General features: G+C 34.4%; 1 protein-coding gene across 1 annotated transcript; it reads right to left on the bottom strand.

The window, feature by feature from the left end:
- Positions 1 to 14,353: 14,353 nt before the first annotated feature.
- Positions 14,354 to 23,106, bottom strand: LOC112025645 (beta-galactosidase). Its single transcript, XM_065781931.1, is given in 27 exon segments — positions 14,354 to 14,676; positions 14,769 to 14,974; positions 15,069 to 15,179; positions 15,633 to 15,743; positions 15,842 to 15,951; positions 16,062 to 16,171; positions 16,301 to 16,476; positions 16,687 to 16,851; positions 16,998 to 17,116; positions 17,214 to 17,262; positions 17,264 to 17,281; positions 17,376 to 17,486; positions 17,940 to 18,050; positions 18,149 to 18,258; positions 18,369 to 18,478; positions 18,608 to 18,783; positions 18,994 to 19,158; positions 19,305 to 19,423; positions 19,522 to 19,609; positions 19,746 to 19,851; positions 20,002 to 20,090; positions 20,310 to 20,453; positions 21,433 to 21,525; positions 21,892 to 21,958; positions 22,100 to 22,212; positions 22,497 to 22,592; positions 22,771 to 23,106. Coding segments are annotated over 27 exon segments (3,150 nt in total). The 5' UTR covers positions 22,939 to 23,106; the 3' UTR covers positions 14,354 to 14,567.
- Between the last annotated feature and the right edge of the window lie 1,424 nt (positions 23,107 to 24,530).

Here is a 24,530-nt window from a genome sequence, read left to right as displayed (position 1 = left end):
TCCTAAAACAGATGGTTCGAGAAACCAGGCATAGCTGAGGTTCTGTTTAACACTTAGATAGATTAATCGAAAGATATCAATTTTCCCAAGGTATGTGGTCCGAGGAGTTAGGCATGACCAATGTTCTGTTTGATACTCGGATAGTTGTCATGATGTGTTAATTTTTCCAAAACAGATGGTCCGAGGAACTAGGCATAACTGAGGTTCTGTTTAACACTTAGATATATGGTGAAAAACACATAACACATAATACAACAAAACCCAAATTGGGTGAAGGAAGCTTTTATTAATAGTAGTACCTCTTAAGGTTATTTACATTCCAGAGACGTGGTACAACTATTTCTTCTAGATCTTCTAGATAGTACGCATCTATTCTGGCTATCGATGTGATATGATATGGTCCTTCCCAATTGGGTCCCAATTTTTCTCATGCTGGGTTTTTTGCAACTCCTAAAACCTTTCTTAAGACCAAATCTCCAATTGTCAGTGGTCTTAGTTTCACGTTGGCATTATATCTCTGCTTGAGCTTGTGTTGATAGTAGGCTAATTGGACCATGACACTTTCCCTTTGCTCTTCAACTAAGTCTAAGCTCCTCCCCAACAGTTGATCGTTACTGCTTGAAGTGAAGGAACTTGTTCTCAGCGTAAGGAATCTTGTCTCTAGAGGGATGATAGCCTCAACCCTATAAATCATGGAAAAAAGCGTTTCTCCTATGGACCTACAAGGTGTGGTTTGATAAGTCCATAAGACATGTGACAGTTCTTCTACCCATTTCCCTTTAGCATCATCCAGCTTCTTCTTGAGTCCACTTACTATAACCTTATTGACAGTTTCAGCTTGTCCATTCCCTTGTGGATATGCCGGGATGGAATATCTATTTGTTATGCCCAGGTCGCAGTAATATCTCCTAAATGCCTTACTATCAAATTGCAAACCATTGTCCGAGATGAAGGTGTGAGGGATTCCAAACCTAGTGACAATGTTCTTCGAAATAAACCATTTGGCATCCATGTCCCTAATGTTTGCCAGTGGTTCAGTTTCAACCCACTTGATGAAGTAGTCTGTGCTGACCAGCAAATGCCTCTTGTTCCCTGTTTTCTTAGGGAAAGGGTCTACAATATCCAGGCCTTACTGAGCGAAAGGCCAAAGACTGGAGAGAGGATTAAGAACTCCCTTAGGTTGGTGAATGTTTAGGGCAAACCTCTGGCACTGGTCACACTTCTTTGCGTAGTCTTGCGCTTCTTTCTGCATCTTCGCCCATCAATAGCCTTGTGTAAGGGCCTTGTGTGATAAAGATCTTCCCCAAGTGTGACTTCCACAAATTCCTTCATGCAATTTTTCCTGAATTAGTTCAACCGCTTTGGGGTGTACACATAGCAGATACAGTCTAGAAAAAGATCTCTTATACAACTTTTGGTCCTCGAACATCCAGAACCGAGGAGCCTTTCTTTGTACCTTGTCAACCTCAGACTTATCCTCTGGTAAAACTTCTTCCTTAAGGAACAATACAATAGAGTCCATCCAACTAGGAGTTGCCCTTATTTGATGAACATGAACTACAGTTCTTCCTGCCTTGGTAGGTCTACATATCTACAAGGATTACTCAAGGTAAACTTTGTGCTGAGGAGGTTACCAATGTGGCAAGGGAGTTCGCATGTGTATTTTTACTTCTAAGGACTTGTGATGAATTGAAAGATTCAAACTTAGACTGTAAATGTCTAACCTGGTTTAAGTACTCTTACATTCTAGGATCTCTGGCTTCCAACTCTCCTTGGATTTGGCCAACAATCAACCTTGAATCAGAAAACAATTCCATTGCCTTTCCCCTCATTTTTTGCACCATGATCATCCTTTCCAGCAGAGTTTCGTATTCGACTTCATTGTTTGTAGCTGAGAAGACCAACCTTAAGGATTTCTAAATTGTAATCCTCTCTAGAGATATCAAGACTAGCCCCACTCCAAATCCCCTATGATTCGCTGCACCATCAACATAAACTTTCCAGGATACAGGTTCGTGTATGGAGATCATTCTAACCGATTTTCCATCCATGTCCTACTCTTCTATCTCCTCTTCTTCCAGGGATTCAGCAAATTCAACAACCAGGTCGACAAGAACTTGACCCTTGACAGAGGTGTGTGGCATGTACTTGATGTCAAAAGCTCCTAAAATCGTACCCCACTTTGCAATTCTTCCTGTGTAATCCGCACTTCGTAGTAGAGATTTTAGTGGGAGCTGGGTTAGGACGATAACCATGTGTAATTGAAAATAATGGGGAAGCTTACGTGTAGCAGGCACCATGCTAAAATGGCCCTTTCCAGTGATAAGTAATGAACCTCGGCCTCATGTAATGATTTACTCACGTAATAAATTGGCCTCTGCACACCATTATCAACACATATTAGCACCAAGCTTAACATGTGGGAGGCTACCGCGATGTAGGCGAACAAAACTTCATCCACCTCGGGTTTGGACATAATAGGTGGCCGAGACAGATTTTCTTTCAACTGCTGGAAAGTCAAGACACACTCCTCGGTCCATTCAAACCCTTTCCACTTGTTTAGTAACTGAAAAAAAAGGTCTACACCTGTCTGCCGACCGAGAGATGAATTAGTTTAGAGCAGTTGTCATCCCTGTAAGCTTTTGGACCTCATTGGGATTCCAAGGTGGTTGGAGATTATTGATTGCCCTAATCTGGTCAAGATTAACTTTGATTCCATGATGAGTTACCATGTAGCCTAAGAACTTCCCAGATCTTACACCAAAAGAACACTTGAAAGCGTTACATCGTAGCTTATGTTAACTTAGGATGGCAAAAATATTCCCAAGGTCATTAATATGTTTAGACTCTACCTTGCTCTTGACCATCATATCACCGATGTAGATTTTAATGTTTTTTCCTAACTGTGGCTTAAACATCCTGGTCATCATCCCCTGATAGGTAGCCCTTGCATTTTTCAAACCAAATGGCATCACCTTATAATGATAATTCTAGTAGGAGTGACGGAAGCTGTTTTTTCCTAGTTGTCCAAAGCTAAAGGTATTTGATGATATCCTTGAAAGGCATCCAGAAAGCTCATCCGAGGACGACCCACAGTCGCGTCCACCAACTAGTCAATCCGAGGCATAGGAAAAGGGTCTTTTGGGCAGGTCTTATTCAAGTCCATAAAATCCACAAATACGCGCCATTTCCTAGTCTTCTTTTTTACCACTACTGTGTTAGCCAGCCATTCGGGGCAAAAAACCTCTTTAATAGCCCCGGCCTGCTTAAATTTTGTCACCTCGTCCTTGACAGCATCTGAGTGCTCTTTAGATGAACGCTGAGGTGGTTGCTTCTTAGGGGTAACCAATGAACTTACATTTAGCTGATGGCAAATGAAGCTCAGATCCACCCCTGGGGCCTCGTAGGCATTCCAAGCAAAAATATCAACGTTCCTATTAAGAAATTCCACCAACTTCCCCTTTTCCTGAGGTGGCAATTAAGCTCCAACCTAAAAAAACCTATTTGGATCATCACCCATAGCAAATTTCTCTAAATCTTCACATTTGGCCTCCTTGGCTGGCCCCTTCGCAAGTAATTTTGGAGACTTTAACTGCTATAAACCCTCATTTACTGAGGCTGAGGACTCAGCTATTGGCTGATGCAAGATTGCGAACACAAGGCACTGCCTAGCCATGGATTGCTCCCCTACCATTTCCTCAATTCGATCTCTTCACGGATACTTCACCTTTTGATGTAGAGTTGAAGAAACAGCCCCCAAGGTGTGAAGCCAAGGCCTGGTCACAATGGCCGTGTAGGGGGAGTACGCATCTACCACTATAAAGTCCACTTCCACTACCTCTGAGCTTGCCTGTACAGGTAACTTGATTTGGCCCTTTGGGACAACAACCTTCCTATTAAAACTCACCAGGGGTGAATCATAGGCGGTCAGATCCTCGGGTTTTAAGTTCAGCCCTTTATATAAATCAGGGTACATGATTTCTACACAACTACCCTGGTCTACCATCACCCTTCTCACATCATACCCTTCTATTTTGAGGGTTACCACTAAAGTATCATTATACAACTAGATGGTTACTGCCTTGCTTTCATCCAAGAAACTCAACACTGGTTGAATATCTACTCTGGCTCTCTTCGACCCAAAGCTTGTGTCTTCGGCTAGGAGCCGAGCTACAGACATCACCCTAGAGGACTGTGAACCAGTCCTCCCACGTGCAGTAAAGATAACATTGATTATGCCTCTTGGGGGTCTTGAAGAAGCATTCCCCGAAGTCCAGACCTCAACTGGTCGCCTTGCTTGCTGGGGCGGTACAAGAGATGCTGTAATCTGCCTTCCTTGACCAATTGCTCTAGATGACTCCACAATGTTCGGCAGTCCTTAGTGGTACTGGCAATAAAGGCTCTGGTTGTATCTCAAGGGGTCTTCACTCATCTTGTTTGGCCATTTGAAGTATGGCTCATTCTTGATCTTCTCTAAAACTTGATGCACCGGCTCTCTAAACACAATGTTTACCAGTTAAGGAGCTGCATGCGAAGATTGCCTAGAAAAATCCCTTCGAGGCCTGTTATTGTTGTAGCGATTCGACCTGAAATCCCTCCTCTCCTGAGGGATAAACTTGCCCTTTCCCTTATCTTGCTGCTGGTCCTTTTCAACCCTCTTGTACTTGTCAATCCGATCCATGAGTTGGCGTATACTGGTAATTGATTTTCCAGTTAAAGACTTCCTCAAGCCATGCTCGGTGGGTAGGTTGAGCTTGAAAGTGCTAATGGCTACATCGTCAAAATCACCATCTATCTCGTTGAATATCTCCCAATATCTATCCAAATATGTCTTTAGGGTTTCTCCTTCTTTCATGGACAAAGACAAAAGAGAAGCTAAAGGCCGAGGCCTGCTACACATGATAAAGCGGTATCCAAATACTTGAGTAAGTTCCTTGAAAGAATCAATGGACCCTGCCCTCAAACTATCAAACCACCTCATCACCACAGGCCCCAAATTGGACGGGAATACCTTGCACATCAAATGCTCGTTCTTGGAGTGTACGACCATCTTTTGATTGAAGTGGCTAACATGCTCCACAAAGTCCGTTCTCCCGTTGTACATGGTGAAGGTGGGTTGGGAAAACTGTTGAGGAAGTCTCCCTCCCTCAATCCAGTGCGTGAAAGGTGACCTGAAAATATGGTTAAGTGCTCTACTCATAACGTCATTTGCTAGGCCGACCAATGACGAATTTCTATTTCTACGTTCAAGATGATAGTCCTCATCATATGAGAATGACTCGCTAGGGGGAGTCCTTGATCTGCATCTATAGCTACCATCCTTTTCACTATCAGAGGAGAAGTCAAGATTGGATGGAGTTTGCCTTCGCTGTTCATGACTCAAGCTTCTCCTCAAGTGATCAATCTCCTTCTGCATGTTTATGGCATTCTCCTCCTGAGAGACGTGACTTTTACCCCAAGCCCTGCTCTTGCTGGTATGGGTGGTGTGTACGCTTCCCTCCCGGTCCCTTTGTTGCTCAAGATCATAGAAGTGATCTTGATGTTGGGAACCCATAGATTCTGCCTAGTGTGGACTTGAACCTACCATTGTCAAAAGTCGGATTCACTATAACACTAGTAATTCCCACAGATTGCGCCAATTGTAAGGACTAGATTTGAATTCCAAGTCCACTACGTGGATGGACTTAGGCTCAAAAAGCCCAAAACAATGAATTTATAGAGAATGAGTTTGAAAACTGGGCTTTAGTTAATCAAACAAACACTAGAATGGATTCAGATGATAAGAGAGTGTAAGGAAGAAGAATGACACTGAAGAAAATTAGTCCTCGGCAAAAGTTCGAGGATGTTTGTTCTTATATATTGTTCTCAATTTTGGTTACAAATTTGGTTCTTGGAAGTTACAACATTTTTCTCTTTTTTCCCGATCCCCTCATCTTGTTGCCTCTTTCTCCATTTATATCCCCTTTCTTTTCATTTCCACCTTTCACGTGCATGTTAGATGGTTGGTATGGATACTTGTCCCATTATCACCTTCCATAAGTTTTCATGTAGTAGCTGTAAGGTTGAAATTTACTGTTCGTGTATCACTTCCACATTAATGTGGCCAGAGTGTTAGCTGTAGTGCATTTAATGCAGAGGTAGCAGCTTTCTCTTTAGATATTTTAGGACATTGCCCTGTTCACTACTCTAACAATGCTTATCAACACCGACGAGACTTCTTGGAATATCATCCTGAGTGATAGACAACCTTTTTGGACCTCGACATTGGTTAGCCGAGGATGAATTTATCCTCGGTCTACTCCTTGAGCCATTATGGTTAAAGTTGACTTCTATTCACTAACATAGCCTTGTCTAGCAAAGATTTCTGCTCCTCGAATAAACCCTCGTCCTTGGATTGGGCCATAAGCCCATAACACAAAAAAATGACGAACTCCCAGGCCCAATATCCCCACATAAAAGCTTACCAAGAAAGTTTAAATTAACTAAAAATTTGATGGTGGAGATGCTAATTATTTGTAACAAAATGACCAAAATAAAAATAACAAATAGATTTGAGAAAAACACATAAAATTTCTAAAAGAAATTTTACCAAACACATGGGATGTGACAATACAAAATTACTACACTGAATATTTTTTGACTTTTTTGATACGCTACAAATAAAACAACCTTATTCACTTTTTGTCACAGTATAGACTATAGAGCAATTATAATGTTTATTATATTCTGCCCCCCTAAGAGGTTATTTTATAAGCACTTTGATTGAAATCAAAATATGCTTTTTATTTCTTTTTCATTTTTTCCCCAAAGGCAAGTCAACCTACCAGATATCAAACATTTGATGATATTTTAGGCTTAGATGTCATAGATTCGGCTTCTTAGCATAAGCTGAATGTCTCTCCACAATAAGTCTAATCAGGGGATTCTCCACAACATCACCATCCTGAGTCTTGTAACAGCAAATTAATATCTTTTCATTGTTTGTAACAACTACAACCTCGTCTTTGTGAGTTAAAAGCTCATTTGCCACAACCATATGCATCTTGTACATTTTAAGAACCATATCAACCTTCTCCAAAAGTATTTGTATATCTGTCTCTAGCTATTTAGTCAGGCAAAGGAAAACTTTCAGCTCTATTTCATTATAAAATAGCAAAAAGTCAAGGAACTTACAGCAAAATACTTTCTATACAAAATTCTAGTAAAAGGGAGACTAATAGGCCCTCAACTTTCTTCAAGACATAGGGAATTGTGGAAGACCATGCATCCTTTGCCTACCATTTTCTCTTTGTCAAATTCACATTACCAAAGAAGTATATGAAGCTAAAAATATTGTGAATACATCTTTGTTCAGTGGAAGTCCATTGGTGGGCACATTCAAATTCATAGCCATGTATATTTTGTTTTGATATAAACTAAAATTTCTATTTAAAAAAAAAAAAAAAAAAACTACGTATTAACCCAAATCAAAATTCAACCAAAGTTATAAGAGTGATTTGTGATGGGAAATTTAAAAAATACAACACAAAACAATTAAATAAAAAAAATCATCAACCTAAATTAGAGTCATAAGAAAAAACAAACATCAAACAGTAGGGAGAGAGAAAGAGAGAGAGTACTCATAGTTTTTGTGTGGAAAAAATATGGATTGAATGGAATAAATAATATCAAATTTATACAAAATATGTGGGGAGAAGAAGAGTTAAAATATAAGAAAAAGGAAATGATGAAGAAAGTTTAACAATAAAATAAATAGTAGTAAGGAGATAAAAAGGCAAAGAAGGAGGGGAAAGGTTGGAGGAAGAGAAGAAGAGGTTTTTTTTTTTTTTTTTTTTTTTTTTTTATAGAATAGGAAGACGAAAAAGTTTAAATATTCAATTTTAACAATTACTTGAAATTAGAAAGAAGAAAATGAAAAGTTGAAATCAATTTGGATAGTTAAATATAGTCAAACATTTGCATCTAATTAATAGTAATATTTGTAATGAATACTCAAACATGTATATATATCCACTCAAAAATTATTCAGTTTGAACAATTAGTTGAAATTAGTATCCAAAAACAATTACTTGAAATTAGAAAGAAGAAAATGAAAAGTTGAAATCAATATAGGCAGCTGAATAGTCAAATATTTGCATTTAAAACAAATGAATAGTAATATGTTGAATAGTAATAGAGTGCATTAACAAGTTTGTCTATGAACTATATTTAATTATTTAAATAAAATAAAAATCATAAAGAAATTATTTTAAAAGTATGACGTGGCTAATGAGGTGGCTCAATAGGAGTATAATAACATTAAACTCTACGTCTCAGCTTTTACCTTTTAGATATATATATATATATATATATATAGATTTGGGTTCAATAGTAGTGCTACTATATTCACAACATTTTCACAATAATTTTACAACAAATCTAATGTAGTAAGCTGTTATTAATTCTAATTTGGGCAAAATACTGATATTAATTTTTTTACCCACTAATAACAGCTATTTGCATAAGATTTATTGTAAAAATGTTGTGGATGTAACATTACTCCAAAATTAATTCTGCCTCCAAACATAATTCTTAATCCCTATTTTTTTTTAAAGCTTAAATAACAATAATAAATATTAGCTCAAATAACAACAAACATAAACCAAACAAAAACAAGACAAGACCAAACAACACGAAGTGAAAAAATTATTCAACAAAAAGCCTATTATAAAACAAAAAGATAAAATTTGTAGCTCGTTCAACCTATTTAATAAAAATAATTTCTAATTTCATTTTTCTTTAAAAAATGGTATCAAGAAAAATATTGTGGTAATTTAAATTTCTTAGTGATCACCCTAAAAAAAAATTCCTAGAGCTGCCGCTAAATATGGTGCCATCATCATATGAGCAATTTCTTCATTTTCAATCGCTAATTATTGCTACACACGTAGAGTTATTCACTGTCATACACACTCAATTGAAATCGTGTTTTGAAAATATGATTTCAATTATATATCTTGTACACAGTGTTTTCAGTATTGTATTCCCACTATGGAGAAATTGAAAATTTTAGATTTGGATTTTCATACTAAATTGCTTTAAAGAAAATGTTCAAATTCGATGTGATATACTAATTGTTGGTTTAAAAGTTAGGCCCTTAAAAAATTTGCCTTTACATATCCCACTTGGAAATGCTTATTCCAATAATAACATACATATTTTAGAGGAACATAGTGCCAGCATCATACGAGCAAATCTCACTAAGAACAAATTCCAAATCAAGGATGAAGGGACAAATATAAGTGGATATGGTGCTTACCCAATCTTTTGATACTAATTGTCTTTATTCGGACCATCAACGTTGTTCACATTTCTTATATGATTTTTATATAAAAAATTTCAACCAAAAAATCCTACTATCAGCTCATTTTCATTAGTGCTTGCTTGGAATGCACTTCTCAGTTATAAATCAGTTTATTGTTTATTTTTCATATTATTTTTAGGCCTTACGTGAGTTACCTACTTATTTTATTTAATTTTTACCTTTTATCTATATTACTTTTAGAGGAAAAAAAGAAAAGAAAAAAGATTAACCGTACCCAAATAGACACTAAAATCTAATGGTTGGGATTACATTGATCAAGAAAAAGAAGGGGGAGGCGATTTTAATCAAGTTAATAATTAATTGTTTTATTGGATATATCAAATTGCCCCTACAATTAATAATTACTATTATACATAATATTTTTTGAAATGTCCATTGAACATATTATAACTCAAATTCAACCAAATCCCTTGTGTATTTGGTGCAATGTAAATCTTTGAACTTTTAAACTATTCAAATAAGATATTTTGATTTAAGCACCCAAATCAAAAATCCACAAGACCTAAATCCTGCTATTTGATACATAGGCTAATATAGATATATAATAGGTTTTGTAGAAAGATGATGCTAAATACTACAAAATTTACTAGTTAAATTTTAGAAATTGATGTGTTAACTTTACAATATAAAACAAAGAGTGATGCTACAAGTACTACAAATTTTATTACATTACCTTAAAAAGTTTATGTGTTAACTTTTACAATACACAAAAAAATAGTAAATTGGATGTTTATTTATTATGTTGTTGATTTGGCACCACTCATATTTTTAGTCATGTCAATTTGTTAAATTTTGTTGTAAAATTAGTAATACCTTTAACATTATTCTAAACAAATAATAACTAAGATATTTATTTATACAAACTTTGTTTTAGTCAATGGCTACAACTCTCGATAAAAAAATTAGCATGACTGTATATTTTGATAATCTAATAGTTGAATTGTATTTTTTTAACACACATGTCAAATTTCATATTAATCTGATATTATTTATTATTTGATCTGTAAACTTATTTTTTATGCATAATTTAGATTGAAAAAATTTAAAATATAAATAGTTGATTGGTGACATAGTTATTGATCTTTAAAAAATTTGCAAATACAGTTGATATAAGAAGAAAATATAGGCCAATGGTGAAATATTTTGTAGAGTTGTAACCATTGACTACAACCAAGTTTGTAGCCAAACTTTGTTTTTTATTTATTATTATATTATGTTATTAGGTTTCATTAATCACATGTAAAGGATTTTCCAACGTTGGAAATGGAACCTTGCCGGCTAAACTTAATGATTTGAATGAATTGCTTCTGGTTGAACAAATCCTCAACCCCATAAGAATCGGCCCAATGTGAGCCCAAATTTGCTCTATTCGCTGGTAAGTGATCAAGTCAGTAGTTCAGAGCAAGATCTTAAGCCCATAACCAATAGAATAAAAAAAGCCCATATTGGAAAAGGGCCAAATGGGCCTGTACGTTTCTCACTTTCAGAAAAGCCCGGATGAAGGAGGTACATCAGTTTCTTATGTCAAAGAAACATTGGAGAGTACTGGATTAGGGTCATTGACATTTGACACTGCCTCTGTTTCCAAATCCAATGCGACTAAACATTGCCAAATGGTCAAGGGCCGAGCTCAACTAATACTTTCTGGCATTTTCACCTTAAACGTTTAGGATTTAAATTCTTTTTCGGTTTCTCCTACAATTATCGAATTGTCCAAAAAAAAAAAAAAAAAAACCATTGCCCTGATCATGAAAAGCTATAGGAAATTAGGAATAAAATCATTGAGATCTCCCTTCTCCCTTCTCCACTATCTACTCTCTAAATATATATATATATATATATATATATATAGAAAGAGGAGGAAATTGGAACCTTATTGAGATGTCCACGATCACTTTCAATGCAGGAAACAAAATTAGTTAGTCTATACTCCGAACTAATAAAATTAAGTCATCCTTTAAAAAAAATTAAGCCATTTCATATAATTAACTTTTTTCATATAATATTTCTCAAAAAAAAAAAAAAAAAAAAACTTTTTTCATATAATTTTTTTAACTTGTCATATTAAAAATACATCTTATCATTTAAATTTGGTGCTAACATTTTACTTGCTGCAAGCCTGCAAGTTACGAAAACCATTAGATAAAGCGTGTATTTTTTTTTTTAATTATTATTTTTTTACACTTAAGGTCTTATAATTGCTCTTGAAAGTTTGAAACAACAAATGGCGTTTGTGAGGATAACAAAAATTCTCCATCTTGTTTGATTCATCATATTTTACCTATTCCACATAAAATTTTCCCGATTTAAAGAGATTATAAGGGGATGGATTATGTTTACCCCATCCGATCTCGATTTGAATGTGTGTATATACATTTTTATTTAATATATACTTAATTTTTTATATGTATGATTTAATATTTTGTTTTTTTTTAAATTTTTTAATTTTTTTATCTTTACTTTTTAATATCAAAGCCACCTTATTAAAATAGCAAGTACCCCCAACCCATCTTGCTTGGACTTGCTCCAATTCTGCATTATATGGGTTTCTCTTATCCCAAGAAGGGAATGAGGCATGGACAGCAGGGACAGAGCCAAGCTTGGACTTAGCCCCCTAATTTTTTTTAAAAAAAAAAAATATTAGTATATATATATATATGAGTATTAATTTTAGCAATTTTGTTTTATAAAATTACATTTTTTCTCCTTAAGAATATCATTGATTCTTTTAAGAATAATATTATATTTACAAACTTTTCTATAATATTTTTACAAAGTGTTGAGATAGCAAATTCTTATTGGTTTGTATCTGAGCTCGCCACTTATATCATTTTTTTACTTATCAATACCACTCGTCACGTAATTAATTTATAAAACAAGTTTGTATCCTTAACATTTTTCTCTTTTTAAAGGCCATAAAAAAATTTATAGATCTAAAAATCTAAAATAAAATATACAAGTCCAAAAACATTAGTGTAACAACAAAAATTACCTATAGCAAAACTAAAAAAATTAAGTCCAGTGAACAAATTTTACCCAAAACAAACAACCTAGCTCTTTAAAATAATTTTAGCAAAATAATTTGTCCTACCTAGCAGCAAACACACACACATCCAAAAAAAAAAAAAAAACTCTCAACGTCTAAGCAATGAAGTTAGAGGCTGGAGTTACCGCACGTAACCGATAGTAGAGCTGTCTCCTAATTCCAAGTTCTGGCTCCGTCACTAATGGACAAAATAACACAACATATGTCCAAGAATAACCATGTATTAAAATTATGTCTCGTCCAATGATCCATTGCAATTGACGGAAGTCTTACCTTTTCCAAAAAAAAAAAAAAAAAACTTTTTCAATGTCTTTTGAATTAACCCTTGATTTATTAAAGCAAGTGAAAAAAAAAAAAAGGCTTTCAACAATGGCATTGCTCTTAACCCATGACAGATATTGTCATATTGATCCATGCCAACGTCAAGCATGTGTAATGTAACTTTAATAATAATATTAAGTGCAAAATGCAAAACAACTTTTGGAGTTTGGACTGCGTGCAAAAACATCTTTGGAGTTTCAATTCTTCCTTATAACTATTTATATAGGCCAAATTAACCATTGGAATTAGCTTCTTTGGACGGTAAAATCATGTGATCATCATGTGACCAAATTAAGAAGACTCACCAACATATTCATGTCATTGCTTATGTGATGGTTATGTCATTTTTCCATCCAAAGAAGTTAGCGAAAGTTAGAAACATGGGTCAATTAGAAGGATATGGAAACCTTAAGGAGTTATAATGAAGAATTAAAACTCTCGGGGGTTGATTTTGCAACTGACCCAAACCCCAAGAGTGTTTTTGCACTTAGGCCTAATTTTAATAATAAAAGGTCGATCATAATTTCTAATATTCCATTCTGCACCCGGCTAAGGCAATTTTTTTACTCCAATGAATGAGTTCAAGGTAGCTAGATTACTCTCAAAAAAAAAAAAAAAGCGGTAGCTAGATTACTCTTATTTACAAAACTCATAGATTGGATTACCATATGTCATGCAAAAAAGTCATGTATTTGTGTGTATGTATTAATTTCTAGAGAAGGTTGTTAGTCTCTTAGTCTCCTACACATACCTTTTGCCTTATTAAAAAAAAAGGAAAAAAATCTATCTGTTTCTATTTCTATACATATGGAAAGTTTTGAGCCGCTCAAATTGCGTATTTTTATTTATTGAACTTTTAATTGTTCAAACAAACAATTAAGGTGAAGCAGTCAAAGCCTCTTCCCAAACTGTACAAGCTTCTTCCAAAGCATACGGCTGATTCTTTCCTTTCCTTGGGTTTATGGTCATCCGCCAGGAGTTTCGGGTTTAGCCATTTCTTTTTTGGGGTCAATATTAGCAATGCAGAATCGCTAGAAATGTGTGAAGTGTATGGCTAACTTCTTGAATTAATAAAAAAAAAAGTTATTAATAAATACAGTTACAATAATGAAGCAAATCAAGAAAGAATTGACTCCATTAACAATCACTTATGAATCTTTTTTCATATTACACCCCCTATCTCAAGTTTTGGATCGAACTAAACTCTAAGAACCTTCTAAAATTGGCAGGTCATATGGATATTTGCATTTCTTAAGAGGGGTACTTGGGGTTGTTTTTTAGATTTTGTATCTGCTTAACCAAGTTGTATGAGTCAAACACCTTTGTTATTTTCACTTTTCACTGGAAAACAAGATATGTTACCACTTATCTGTTTAAATTGTTAGCTTTATATCTTTCTAAGTCATATTTTGGGGCAAAGCTATGGAGAGAAACTGCCATTAGAAGCTTTTTAATGTTCTTGAATGTCACTTAGCTTGTTTATGCAATTGTTGTACCTTTTTCACTTAGTTTTTAGATACATGTAATATGTAAACGATTGCTTGGAAAACCATGTGCTAAATATACAGCAATCATAAGATCGGCTTTACGGTCTAGCAAATGCTCCAAACAAAGCCAAGACATGGTTCAAGGTTGCTATAGGAATATAATTTCGCATCATATAACTTACATTGTGTTATCCGTTTATTCTGCTGCATCAGAAAGCTTGCACTTCGAATTTTCTGAGTACAGCCTTTATGTGCATCTATACATGTGGTATGTATGTGAAAAAGAAAAAGAAAAATCATCTCTTCTTCTTTACAGCACCCAGACAATGGTCTTTCCACAACACTTGGTTTATTTTGTTCTTTTGACCAATGATATCCCCCTTGGGTCACCACCCCATTCTTCAAACACAACCAGTAGGTTCCCACTGGGGTTCAGCCATGAGCGCGGAACATGGTACCTGGAATTAGTAGCCTCATTAGAAATCATTTTCAAATTTAAGATGTGGAAGCAATAATGGATGATATTGAAACAAATTAAAATTAGTCTCACCATTTTTGTGTTGGCATTCCACAACCACTTAGGCATTTTTTTTCCTTAAATATGCCTGTGTAACTGCATGTGCCACAGGAACCAGATGCTTTACTTGCAGCAAAGTGGCGCCCAATGCTTTGGCCATTTATCCATATCTCACCTTTTCCCATGCTACTCATATCTAGAGCCAATGGCTCAGTTCCTCCTGGTGCGTCAAAAGTAGTCTGCAAATTCCCACCATCAAGTCAAGATTTCTTTAAAAAAAGTTTGCATATTCTTGAAGAGAATTGGAAAGGGTATGAGTTGGATGGTTCTCACCTTATACCAAGTCAGAGGGTATTTGATGGTCAATGAAGATCCGCCCGCCCACTTGACAGAGGAGCTTCCTTGGAATGAATAAAGATTTAAAGTTTCACCTGCTAGACCTTTCTGCTCAATACCAAGCACACCGGTGAGTACTTGCATGACTTGCTGCCTATCATTGTCCTAATTCTTCTACTTATTTGTTTTTGGGAACACCCCTTGCAACATCATTAATCGTACATAATATGATTTCATGTACTAATTGTGTGGATTTATAATCTGTTATAGTTGTTTGTTGCATGACATTGTGTATTGCTTTCATCTTAGCACGCTTGCTTCAGAAAAATTTATTATCCAAATCATTCTAAAAGTTACAATCGAGTGCTCTTCTTTTCTTTGTGGCTCAACAATGATCTGATTCTCATTTACTTACTAAAAAAACAGAGATCTGATTCTCTTTTGAATTTATGTTCTTATTTACTACTTGGGTTGTGAACAATTCACACTTCTTGTAACTTTGAATTCCAGATTTTTAAGTGTGATGTTTGGGAATAGTACAGCGGGATTGAGGAAACTAACCTTGTAGGACCATGTCCATCGAGACATGTCCCATGTTCCTGTATTGAGACCGCCCAAGGTGACTGGGCCAAGAACCCCGACATTCCATTGATCAAAATGCAGGCCAATATTCTGAAATTAATCAAATATAGAGACCAGAAAAGTACAACAGTGAGGTTTCTTGGCATCGAGAATAAAGAAGTATACTTATCAGGAATGCAAATACTGACCGCGAGACCAACACCTGCGCTTAACAAAGCAATCTTGTTGATACCGGCTTTCAGGTTCACCCTGCTACTAAATGTTAGTCTTGGATCTGCATTACTCCCATATGCAGTTCCTGTCAAAGAATATAAAAACCTAAGTTAAAGGATGATGATGAGTAGGTTAAACTCAGGTACACTCAGCTTTATTTGCCAAAAACTTTGCTTGTGTTGCCAGGATGTATACCAATTGATTGACCATTGACGAAAACTTGCAAAGCATGGCCTGCTGATTTAACAGTGAGGACAGGAAGGTTTCTTGTCTTTAGAAATCCTTCATTGGCTCCTATGGTGACACTGTTGCAGCAAAAGAAGATCCAAAAGTGATAAGCAATAACTACAATTTGATAGTTTAGCAACTCTCAAAATGTATTCTGATCAAAATTTCAAAGAGCACCATGATTAGTAGGTAACTACAGTACTCACTCTGTCATGTACCACAAATAGTCTGTGGTGTCCCAGGTGACACTTATTTGCTCCTTTAACCCATTTGCTGTGAATGCATTCTTATCATTAGCAGTGGCAATTCCCTCCGTGTATGACTGCCACCCAAATGTGCCACCCGAAGCCACCATTTTCAAATGCAAGCCATTGATATTAACCTGAATACAAAATTTGATCTGATGTGAAGGAGTGTACTTAGGAAATTATATACTATAAGAAGATAATCTAAGGACAAGAGATAGAATTTGTATTTTGTAATGTGGAAGGCATTGAGTCACAAGTTGCAAAACTATAGATGATCATTATTAGTTACTTATGTTCCAGAAAAGGTTGTCTCCACATAACTTGAAGTTTTCTCATTTGCTTACCTTTGCAGTGTTAAAACTTTCAGTTCTGCAGTCAGGAAGAATGCTGACAGACCAAGGTGGCAGATCATATTGACCATTTCCAAACCTCACTTTTACCGAATATGTTGGGTCATAGTTTGATAGGAATGCGGCGCAAACCCCAGATTTTGACTTGAAAACATGAGCCTTTCAATGTTTAGAATTGAGAACTCGAGTTAGTTTTAAGAAGAACTAGAAATCAGAACATTAACTGTGACAAAACTCCCTGCTTTACAAACACAAGATAGCACAAAAAGTGTTTTATATTCAGGGTAGCTAATATAGAAGAAAACCTCTTGATTCTTCCCTAGTGATGCCACAATGGGATTGTTGGAGACTAGAGCTGGTTCAGCTAGCTTGATGGCTCTATGCAAATTTCTCAAATGTGTAAATTTTGGTTCCCTAGGTAGACCTGCCATGACATATTTTAGATGATCAACTTAAAATATAGCACAAAAAATTCTGCAGGAGTACCCCAATGCTGTAGATTACTGTTCCTGAACACTCACCATATTCATCAATTGGAGCATCATAATCATAACTAGTTGCAATAAAAGGANGGTGCGTCAAAAGTAGTCTGCAAATTCTCACCATCAAGTCAAGATTTCTTTAAAAAAAGTTTGCATATTCTTGAAGAGAATTGGAAAGGGTATGAGTTGGATGGTTCTCACCTTATACCAAGTCAGAGGGTATTTGATGGTCAATGAAGATCCGCCCGCCCACTTGACAGAGGAGCTTCCTTGGAATGAATAAAGATTTAAAGTTTCACCTGCTAGACCTTTCTGCTCAATACCAAGCACACCGGTGAGTACTTGCATGACTTGCTGCCTATCATTGTCCTAATTCTTCTACTTATTTGTTTTTGGGAACACCCCTTGCAACATCATTAATCGTACATAATATGATTTCATGTACTAATTGTGTGGATTTATAATCTGTTATAGTTGTTTGTTGCATGACATTGTGTATTGCTTTCATCTTAGCACGCTTGCTTCAGAAAAATTTATTATCCAAATCATTCTAAAAGTTACAATCGAGTGCTCTTCTTTTCTTTGTGGCTCAACAATGATCTGATTCTCATTTACTTACTAAAAAAACAGAGATCTGATTCTCTTTTGAATTTATGTTCTTATTTACTACTTGGGTTGTGAACAATTCACACTTCTTGTAACTTTGAATTCCAGATTTTTAAGTGTGATGTTTGGGAATAGTACAGCGGGATTGAGGAAACTAACCTTGTAGGACCATGTCCATCGAGACATGTCCCATGTTCCTGTATTGAGACCGCCCAAGGTGACTGGGCCAAGAACCCCGACATTCCATTGATCAAAATGCAGGCCAATATTCTGAAATTAATCAAATATAGAGACCAGAAAAGTACAACAGTGAGGTTTCTTGGCATCGAGAATAAAGAAGTATACTTATCAGGAATGCAAATACTGACCGCGAGACCAACACCTGCGCTTAACAAAGCAATCTTGTTGATACCGGCTTTCAGGTTCACCCTGCTACTAAATGTTAGTCTTGGATCTGCATTACTCCCATATGCAGTTCCTGTCAAAGAATATAAAAACCTAAGTTAAAGGATGATGATGAGTAGGTTAAACTCAGGTACACTCAGCTTTATTTGCCAAAAACTTTGCTTGTGTTGCCAGGATGTATACCAATTGATTGACCATTGACGAAAACTTGCAAAGCATGGCCTGCTGATTTAACAGTGAGGACAGGAAGGTTTCTTGTCTTTAGAAATCCTTCATTGGCTCCTATGGTGACACTGTTGCAGCAAAAGAAGATCCAAAAGTGATAAGCAATAACTACAATTTGATAGTTTAGCAACTCTCAAAATGTATTCTGATCAAAATTTCAAAGAGCACCATGATTAGTAGGTAACTACAGTACTCACTCTGTCATGTACCACAAATAGTCTGTGGTGTCCCAGGTGACACTTATTTGCTCCTTTAACCCATTTGCTGTGAATGCATTCTTATCATTAGCAGTGGCAATTCCCTCCGTGTATGACTGCCACCCAAATGTGCCACCCGAAGCCACCATTTTCAAATGCAAGCCATTGATATTAACCTGAATACAAAATTTGATCTGATGTGAAGGAGTGTACTTAGGAAATTATATACTATAAGAAGATAATCTAAGGACAAGAGATAGAATTTGTATTTTGTAATGTGGAAGGCATTGAGTCACAAGTTGCAAAACTATAGATGATCATTATTAGTTACTTATGTTCCAGAAAAGGTTGTCTCCACATAACTTGAAGTTTTCTCATTTGCTTACCTTTGCAGTGTTAAAACTTTCAGTTCTGCAGTCAGGAAGAATGCTGACAGACCAAGGTGGCAGATCATATTGACCATTTCCAAACCTCACTTTTACCGAATATGTTGGGTCATAGTTTGATAGGAATGCGGCGCAAACCCCAGATTTTGACTTGAAAACATGAGCCTTTCAATGTTTAGAATTGAGAACTCGAGTTAGTTTTAAGAAGAACTAGAAATCAGAACATTAACTGTGACAAAACTCCCTGCTTTACAAACACAAGATAGCACAAAAAGTGTTTTATATTCAGGGTAGCTAATATAGAAGAAAACCTCTTGATTCTTCCCTAGTGATGCCACAATGGGATTGTTGGAGACTAGAGCTGGTTCAGCTAGCTTGATGGCTCTATGCAAATTTCTCAAATGTGTAAATTTTGGTTCCCTAGGTAGACCTGCCATGACATATTTTAGATGATCAACTTAAAATATAGCACAAAAAAATTCTGCAGGAGTACCCCAATGCTGTAGATTACTGTTCCTGAACACTCACCATATTCATCAATTGGAGCATCATAATCATAACTAGTTGCAATAAAAGGACCCCCAGAAGTCCTGCCGAAGTTTGTTCCTCCATGATACTATAATAAAAAAAGGGCAAAAAAAAATTAAAGCATGATTTCATTTAATTCAAATCACACTTTTTTTTTTTGGGAGAGAAATTCAAATCACCTTAAATTAAATTATAATCAGAAATATTTGGAAGGACTGACTTACCATATAATAATTAAAAAATGAACCATTATTTTGTATGAACCTTGTCACTGCATATGCCAAGTCTTCTACCGGTCTATATGGAACTGGATCACCAAAGCTTGAAAACCTAGATGAAAAATTATATTTACAAAGGACTTTAATGACTAATTAATGTCATTATAATTTCTAGATAGGTTAGAAACCAATGACATAATAAATTAATAATTGAAGAAAATAATTGAACCATATTGGAGACATCTTTGTGAGTGTGACTTACCAACCAGTCCAAACTTCTGTCCACATTTTGGGTTTGTAGTTTTTATTTGGCAAGAAATTTTCACAATAGAAACCATTGCAGGCGTTTATCTGTAATACCAATATATATAATAAAAAAAAAAAGAAAAAAGAAAAAAGAAGGGCTTAATAGAGAAAACCATATAATTTCCTTATTTCGCTAATGTGGGCTAGACGTGACACCTTATTTAAAATTTTTAATGATACGACATTAGATGTATTTTTAAATTTGTAATTTATGGTAATCTGAATCAATTTTAAATAGAGAAGATTCTGATAAGAAATTCTTACGACTGGATCGGGTGCATCTGCTTGCTTGCACATGACCCAAGGGACTCCAGTGCCTAAACCCACAGCCATTCCTGCTGCCCAATTCTTATAATCTACTCCAGGACGACCAATTTGATATTCCACGAGTTCATACTCATTCTCTATCTGCCATAAAAATGTAGTGGATAAGGTTTATTAGAAAAGCTTTGTACCATCATAAAATATAAATAAATAAATAAATAAATAAAAACCATTAATGAACCACTTCCAAAGAAAAAGAAAATCTGATTTAGTGAAACAATTTACAAGTTTCTAAAAAATTGTAAGAGCATTTGCATCGATTCATGTAAAAATTTATATTTCTTTTAGCATAAGAACTTTATTTTTCTATTTTACATGCTTATTTTTCAAAAAACTCTACATTAGATTATCTATTTTACACTACATTTTATTAAAATATTAGTTTTTAATAAAAATTTAATTGTTTCTTTTTCTTTACACACAACAATTACCATTTACTTTCTTCATTCTCAAGATTTATAAAGAAAGAATAAATAATTAAATATAAAATAAATAGTATCAGTATAAATTTACACAAATTGATGTGGGTAATTTTTTAATTTGACATAATTGTGTAAATTTTACACATTTTTCTATTATACACAGACTGATGTAAATATTCTAAAAGAACACTATTTATCTTGATATACATACATGCACAAATATACATACATATATGTGTGTGTGTGTATATATATATATATATGTGTGTGTATGTAAAAATAAAAAAGTTGACTAAAAGGGTTGAAACTTGACTGTACTTTTCCCCCTTCAAAATCAATCTTTTTCAATCTTCGTAGTTAAAAACAATAGTAGTAATTTTGATGAGGTTTCGTAAGGATTATGTGCACGAGAGGGCATCATAATATCATATACACAATCATGAAAAGTAGGTGGCTATATTATAAAACTGGCCTAACGTAGCAATAATTATATGATAATAAGATTGGTAGTCTACCGATCGAATATATTTTTTCTCTCTTCTACGTCTAAAATTCGTTAACAACCAATAGATTCAATACGACAGACAAAGCTGGATATATTTGTTATTATTGTTCACACAAAATTATTATTAATATCATACCTGGCTTAGAATTATGGGGCCGCCTTGAGGTTCAAACAATTTTTCTGCCTTCATCATATTGACAATCTTCTCTGTGAACCTTTGCATTTCCGCCTACAATTTAGAATATCATACACAAAATAAATTAAAATCATAGTTAGTTGACTGTTTATTATAGAATATAGATATCAAACAAGTTTGGACTCTGATACATTATTAGAAGTAATGTTCCAAACTTTAGTAAAATGAAAATTTCAATTACTATTATTTATTACAATTTACATATTATAATATTTTTGTAAGGGCAAAACTTAGGAATAATACTTAAATGCTAAATTTTAGGGGGGGAACTTAAGGAACAATACTTAAAGTATTGTACTTAAGTTTTATCATTTTTGTAATATGATATCAGCGTTATGTCCCGATTTTAATTTTAACCTACATAAATCATTCGGTTAAAAAAACAAAGAAAAAACTAACCTTGAATGGGGCATCGTCGGTTCTAAACGAAATTCCAGGAATGTACTTCAACCAAGTAGGAAAGCCCCTAAACATTTAAAAACAGGTTGGTCAGAATAAGAATGAATAATAAACTAATTAAAGACTTGTCACAAAATTTATTCTATGCTTTTAATTTTTTGTAGCTATGTGTCATATAATTATATATGTAACTACTTATGTCTCTTACCCCAAATTCCATTCAGCACATACGTAAGGACCAATGCGAAGATGCACATAAAGGCCTGCACTCTGGACTTGTTTTATGAAGCCAACTAGATCATACCTTCCCTGAAAATTGTACTGGAAAACATAGAAACACAAATATATATTAAGAAAGACATTAACTTTTATTTAAAGCTCCAGTTAATGTTGTTAAAAGCATTTGTTAATGAACTATTTCAAAAAAGTTTGAATACCACTTTTATTAAAAATATAGAAAGCTGTCGATAAGTTACTTTTTTCTTTTCTTACAAAAAATTTCTAAAAGACTTTTCTAAATCTATGCGCATCCATTAACTTTTTAATTTCCTTTATTTGATATGAAAAAGAGATAAAGTTATAAAACATGTGCTCTTGATTTATACTTGTCCACGAGAAGGCTCATGTCCATTCCAGAAAACATAGGTCTGGATAACATCCAAGCCTCCATCTTTAGCTTTCTGAATTAGACCAGGCCACATCTGTAACCACAAAGAAAACCATATATCAATGTCTTTTTAAGGGTATAATATATACACACATATATATACATATGAATATATAAACACACACATATATATTGATATATATATATATATATATAACCAATGCAATATAAAAGAAGAAGAAGAAGAAGAAGAAGTTTGCATATATTGGTACCTCAGGAGTGCTTCTTGGGTAGTGAATAGAGCCTGAAATGAGAATTCTTCTTTTTCCATCGATGAGGATAGCTTTGTTGTCGTAAGAGACTGTGGCTTTTACGGCCAAAACATATGAGAAAATTATTAGTAGAAAAAGCACGTTGGTTCTCAATGTTTGTGACGCCATAAATTTTGAATCCATCATCATCCTCTGACAGCCTTAAGTTTTTGTTTATATTGGCATAGAAACCACAACAAAAGCAGAGATATATATACAGCTAGGAAAATACTAATTTTCTTGTTCTATTTGTGTACGTATTAATATTTGTGTATTGGAAAGAGAGAGAGCGAGCTGTGTATTTATAACGAGTAATGACAATGGGTGATAAGGATGCGTGAGCGAATTTAGGTTTGTTTTTACTCAGCTTATTTTAGATTAAAAAAAAAAGGTGAAATTTTAAAAAGTTAGTACATAAACTAAGTAAACTGATTGAAGTAACAAATTATGAGAGAGAATAGGCAGTTGGATAAAAAAATTTATTCTTCTTTTTCAATCAATCCAATTGGAGGAATGTTGGCAGATCTTTCTATATGTGTGTGAGATCTAATTAAAAGCTAAAGATATATATCGATAATTTTCTTACCTTGCACACAATTATTTGTAGGAAATTCTATCCTATAGCGTTTTTTTAAGTCACTTTTCCCTATTTTTAAGCCAAGACTTAAAGATTAGCCCATTCAAAGGTTCTTTCTCCACCTCAAAAGAAAAAATCCTCCATCCCACACAAAATGAATCGAAAAACTTGGCTACAAAGAAAGTATATGTTACTACGGAGCTGTTTGGGATCCGCTTATTTTGCTGAAACTGAAAACTTTTTACTGAAAGTATTGTAGATAAAGGTAAAAGTTAGTTGAAATAATATAGTAAGACCCATAAATAATACCAAAAAATTGCAGTGGGGCTCATAAATAATAGCAAAAATAAACTAAATAATAAAATAAGCTGGCTTTTTAATTTTTGCCAAACACACACTATGTATGTACATCAAACATATGGTGTCTTTTTCTTTTAACAAACTCTAAAAACTCCTAAGGCTTCATTTGATATTGCTTGAAAATGAAATTAATCCAAATTATTCTTTTTGGTATTTTTTTAACTTTACATTTCCTCAATTATAACTTATTTTTATTAAGAGTTTTGTAGTTCAATTAGTTGACACCTTTTAGTGTTTTCAACAGAAATATTCATAATTCAAATCCTGCATTTTCTATTGTAACTATCAAATTATATATATATTACAACTTATTTCCACTCCATCAAAATAAACTGCACCGAATGGAAAGAAAGTTGTTCTAAGCCATCCACACTTGAAGCATGCATGTATTATTCCTTTTCTTTTGTTTTGATGCTAGCTAATATCTAATTGGTCAGGATCTTATTTAAGTTAATTAATTAAAAGGGCTAGCTCAATAATTTTTGGGGCCTTAGGCGAAAATTTTAAGTGGATTTTTTAAAAAACTTTAAAGTCTAAATCTGCACAAATAAAAATTAATTTATTACATGCTTTAATAAATTAATATCACTATAATACAAATGAGTTGATATAATATACATCAAATTATTAATTGGTGTGATAATTTATAATAATTGATAAAATAAAAGTTTGTATAAAAAAAATGTGATAACTCATTAATTAGTGTGGGGGCCAACTTAGTTTAGGCCTTGTGATGTGTTGGAGCTTGTGGACAAGATTGCACAGTGCACATAGCACTGTGCAA

Source organism: Quercus suber, unplaced genomic scaffold, assembly GCF_002906115.3.
Source record: "Quercus suber isolate HL8 unplaced genomic scaffold, Cork oak 2.0 scaffold_283, whole genome shotgun sequence".
NCBI classification, from domain to species: Eukaryota; Viridiplantae; Streptophyta; class Magnoliopsida; order Fagales; family Fagaceae; genus Quercus; species Quercus suber.
The sequence above is the reverse complement of the archived record's forward strand: the minus strand, read 5'-3'. Positions and strand labels throughout refer to the sequence as shown.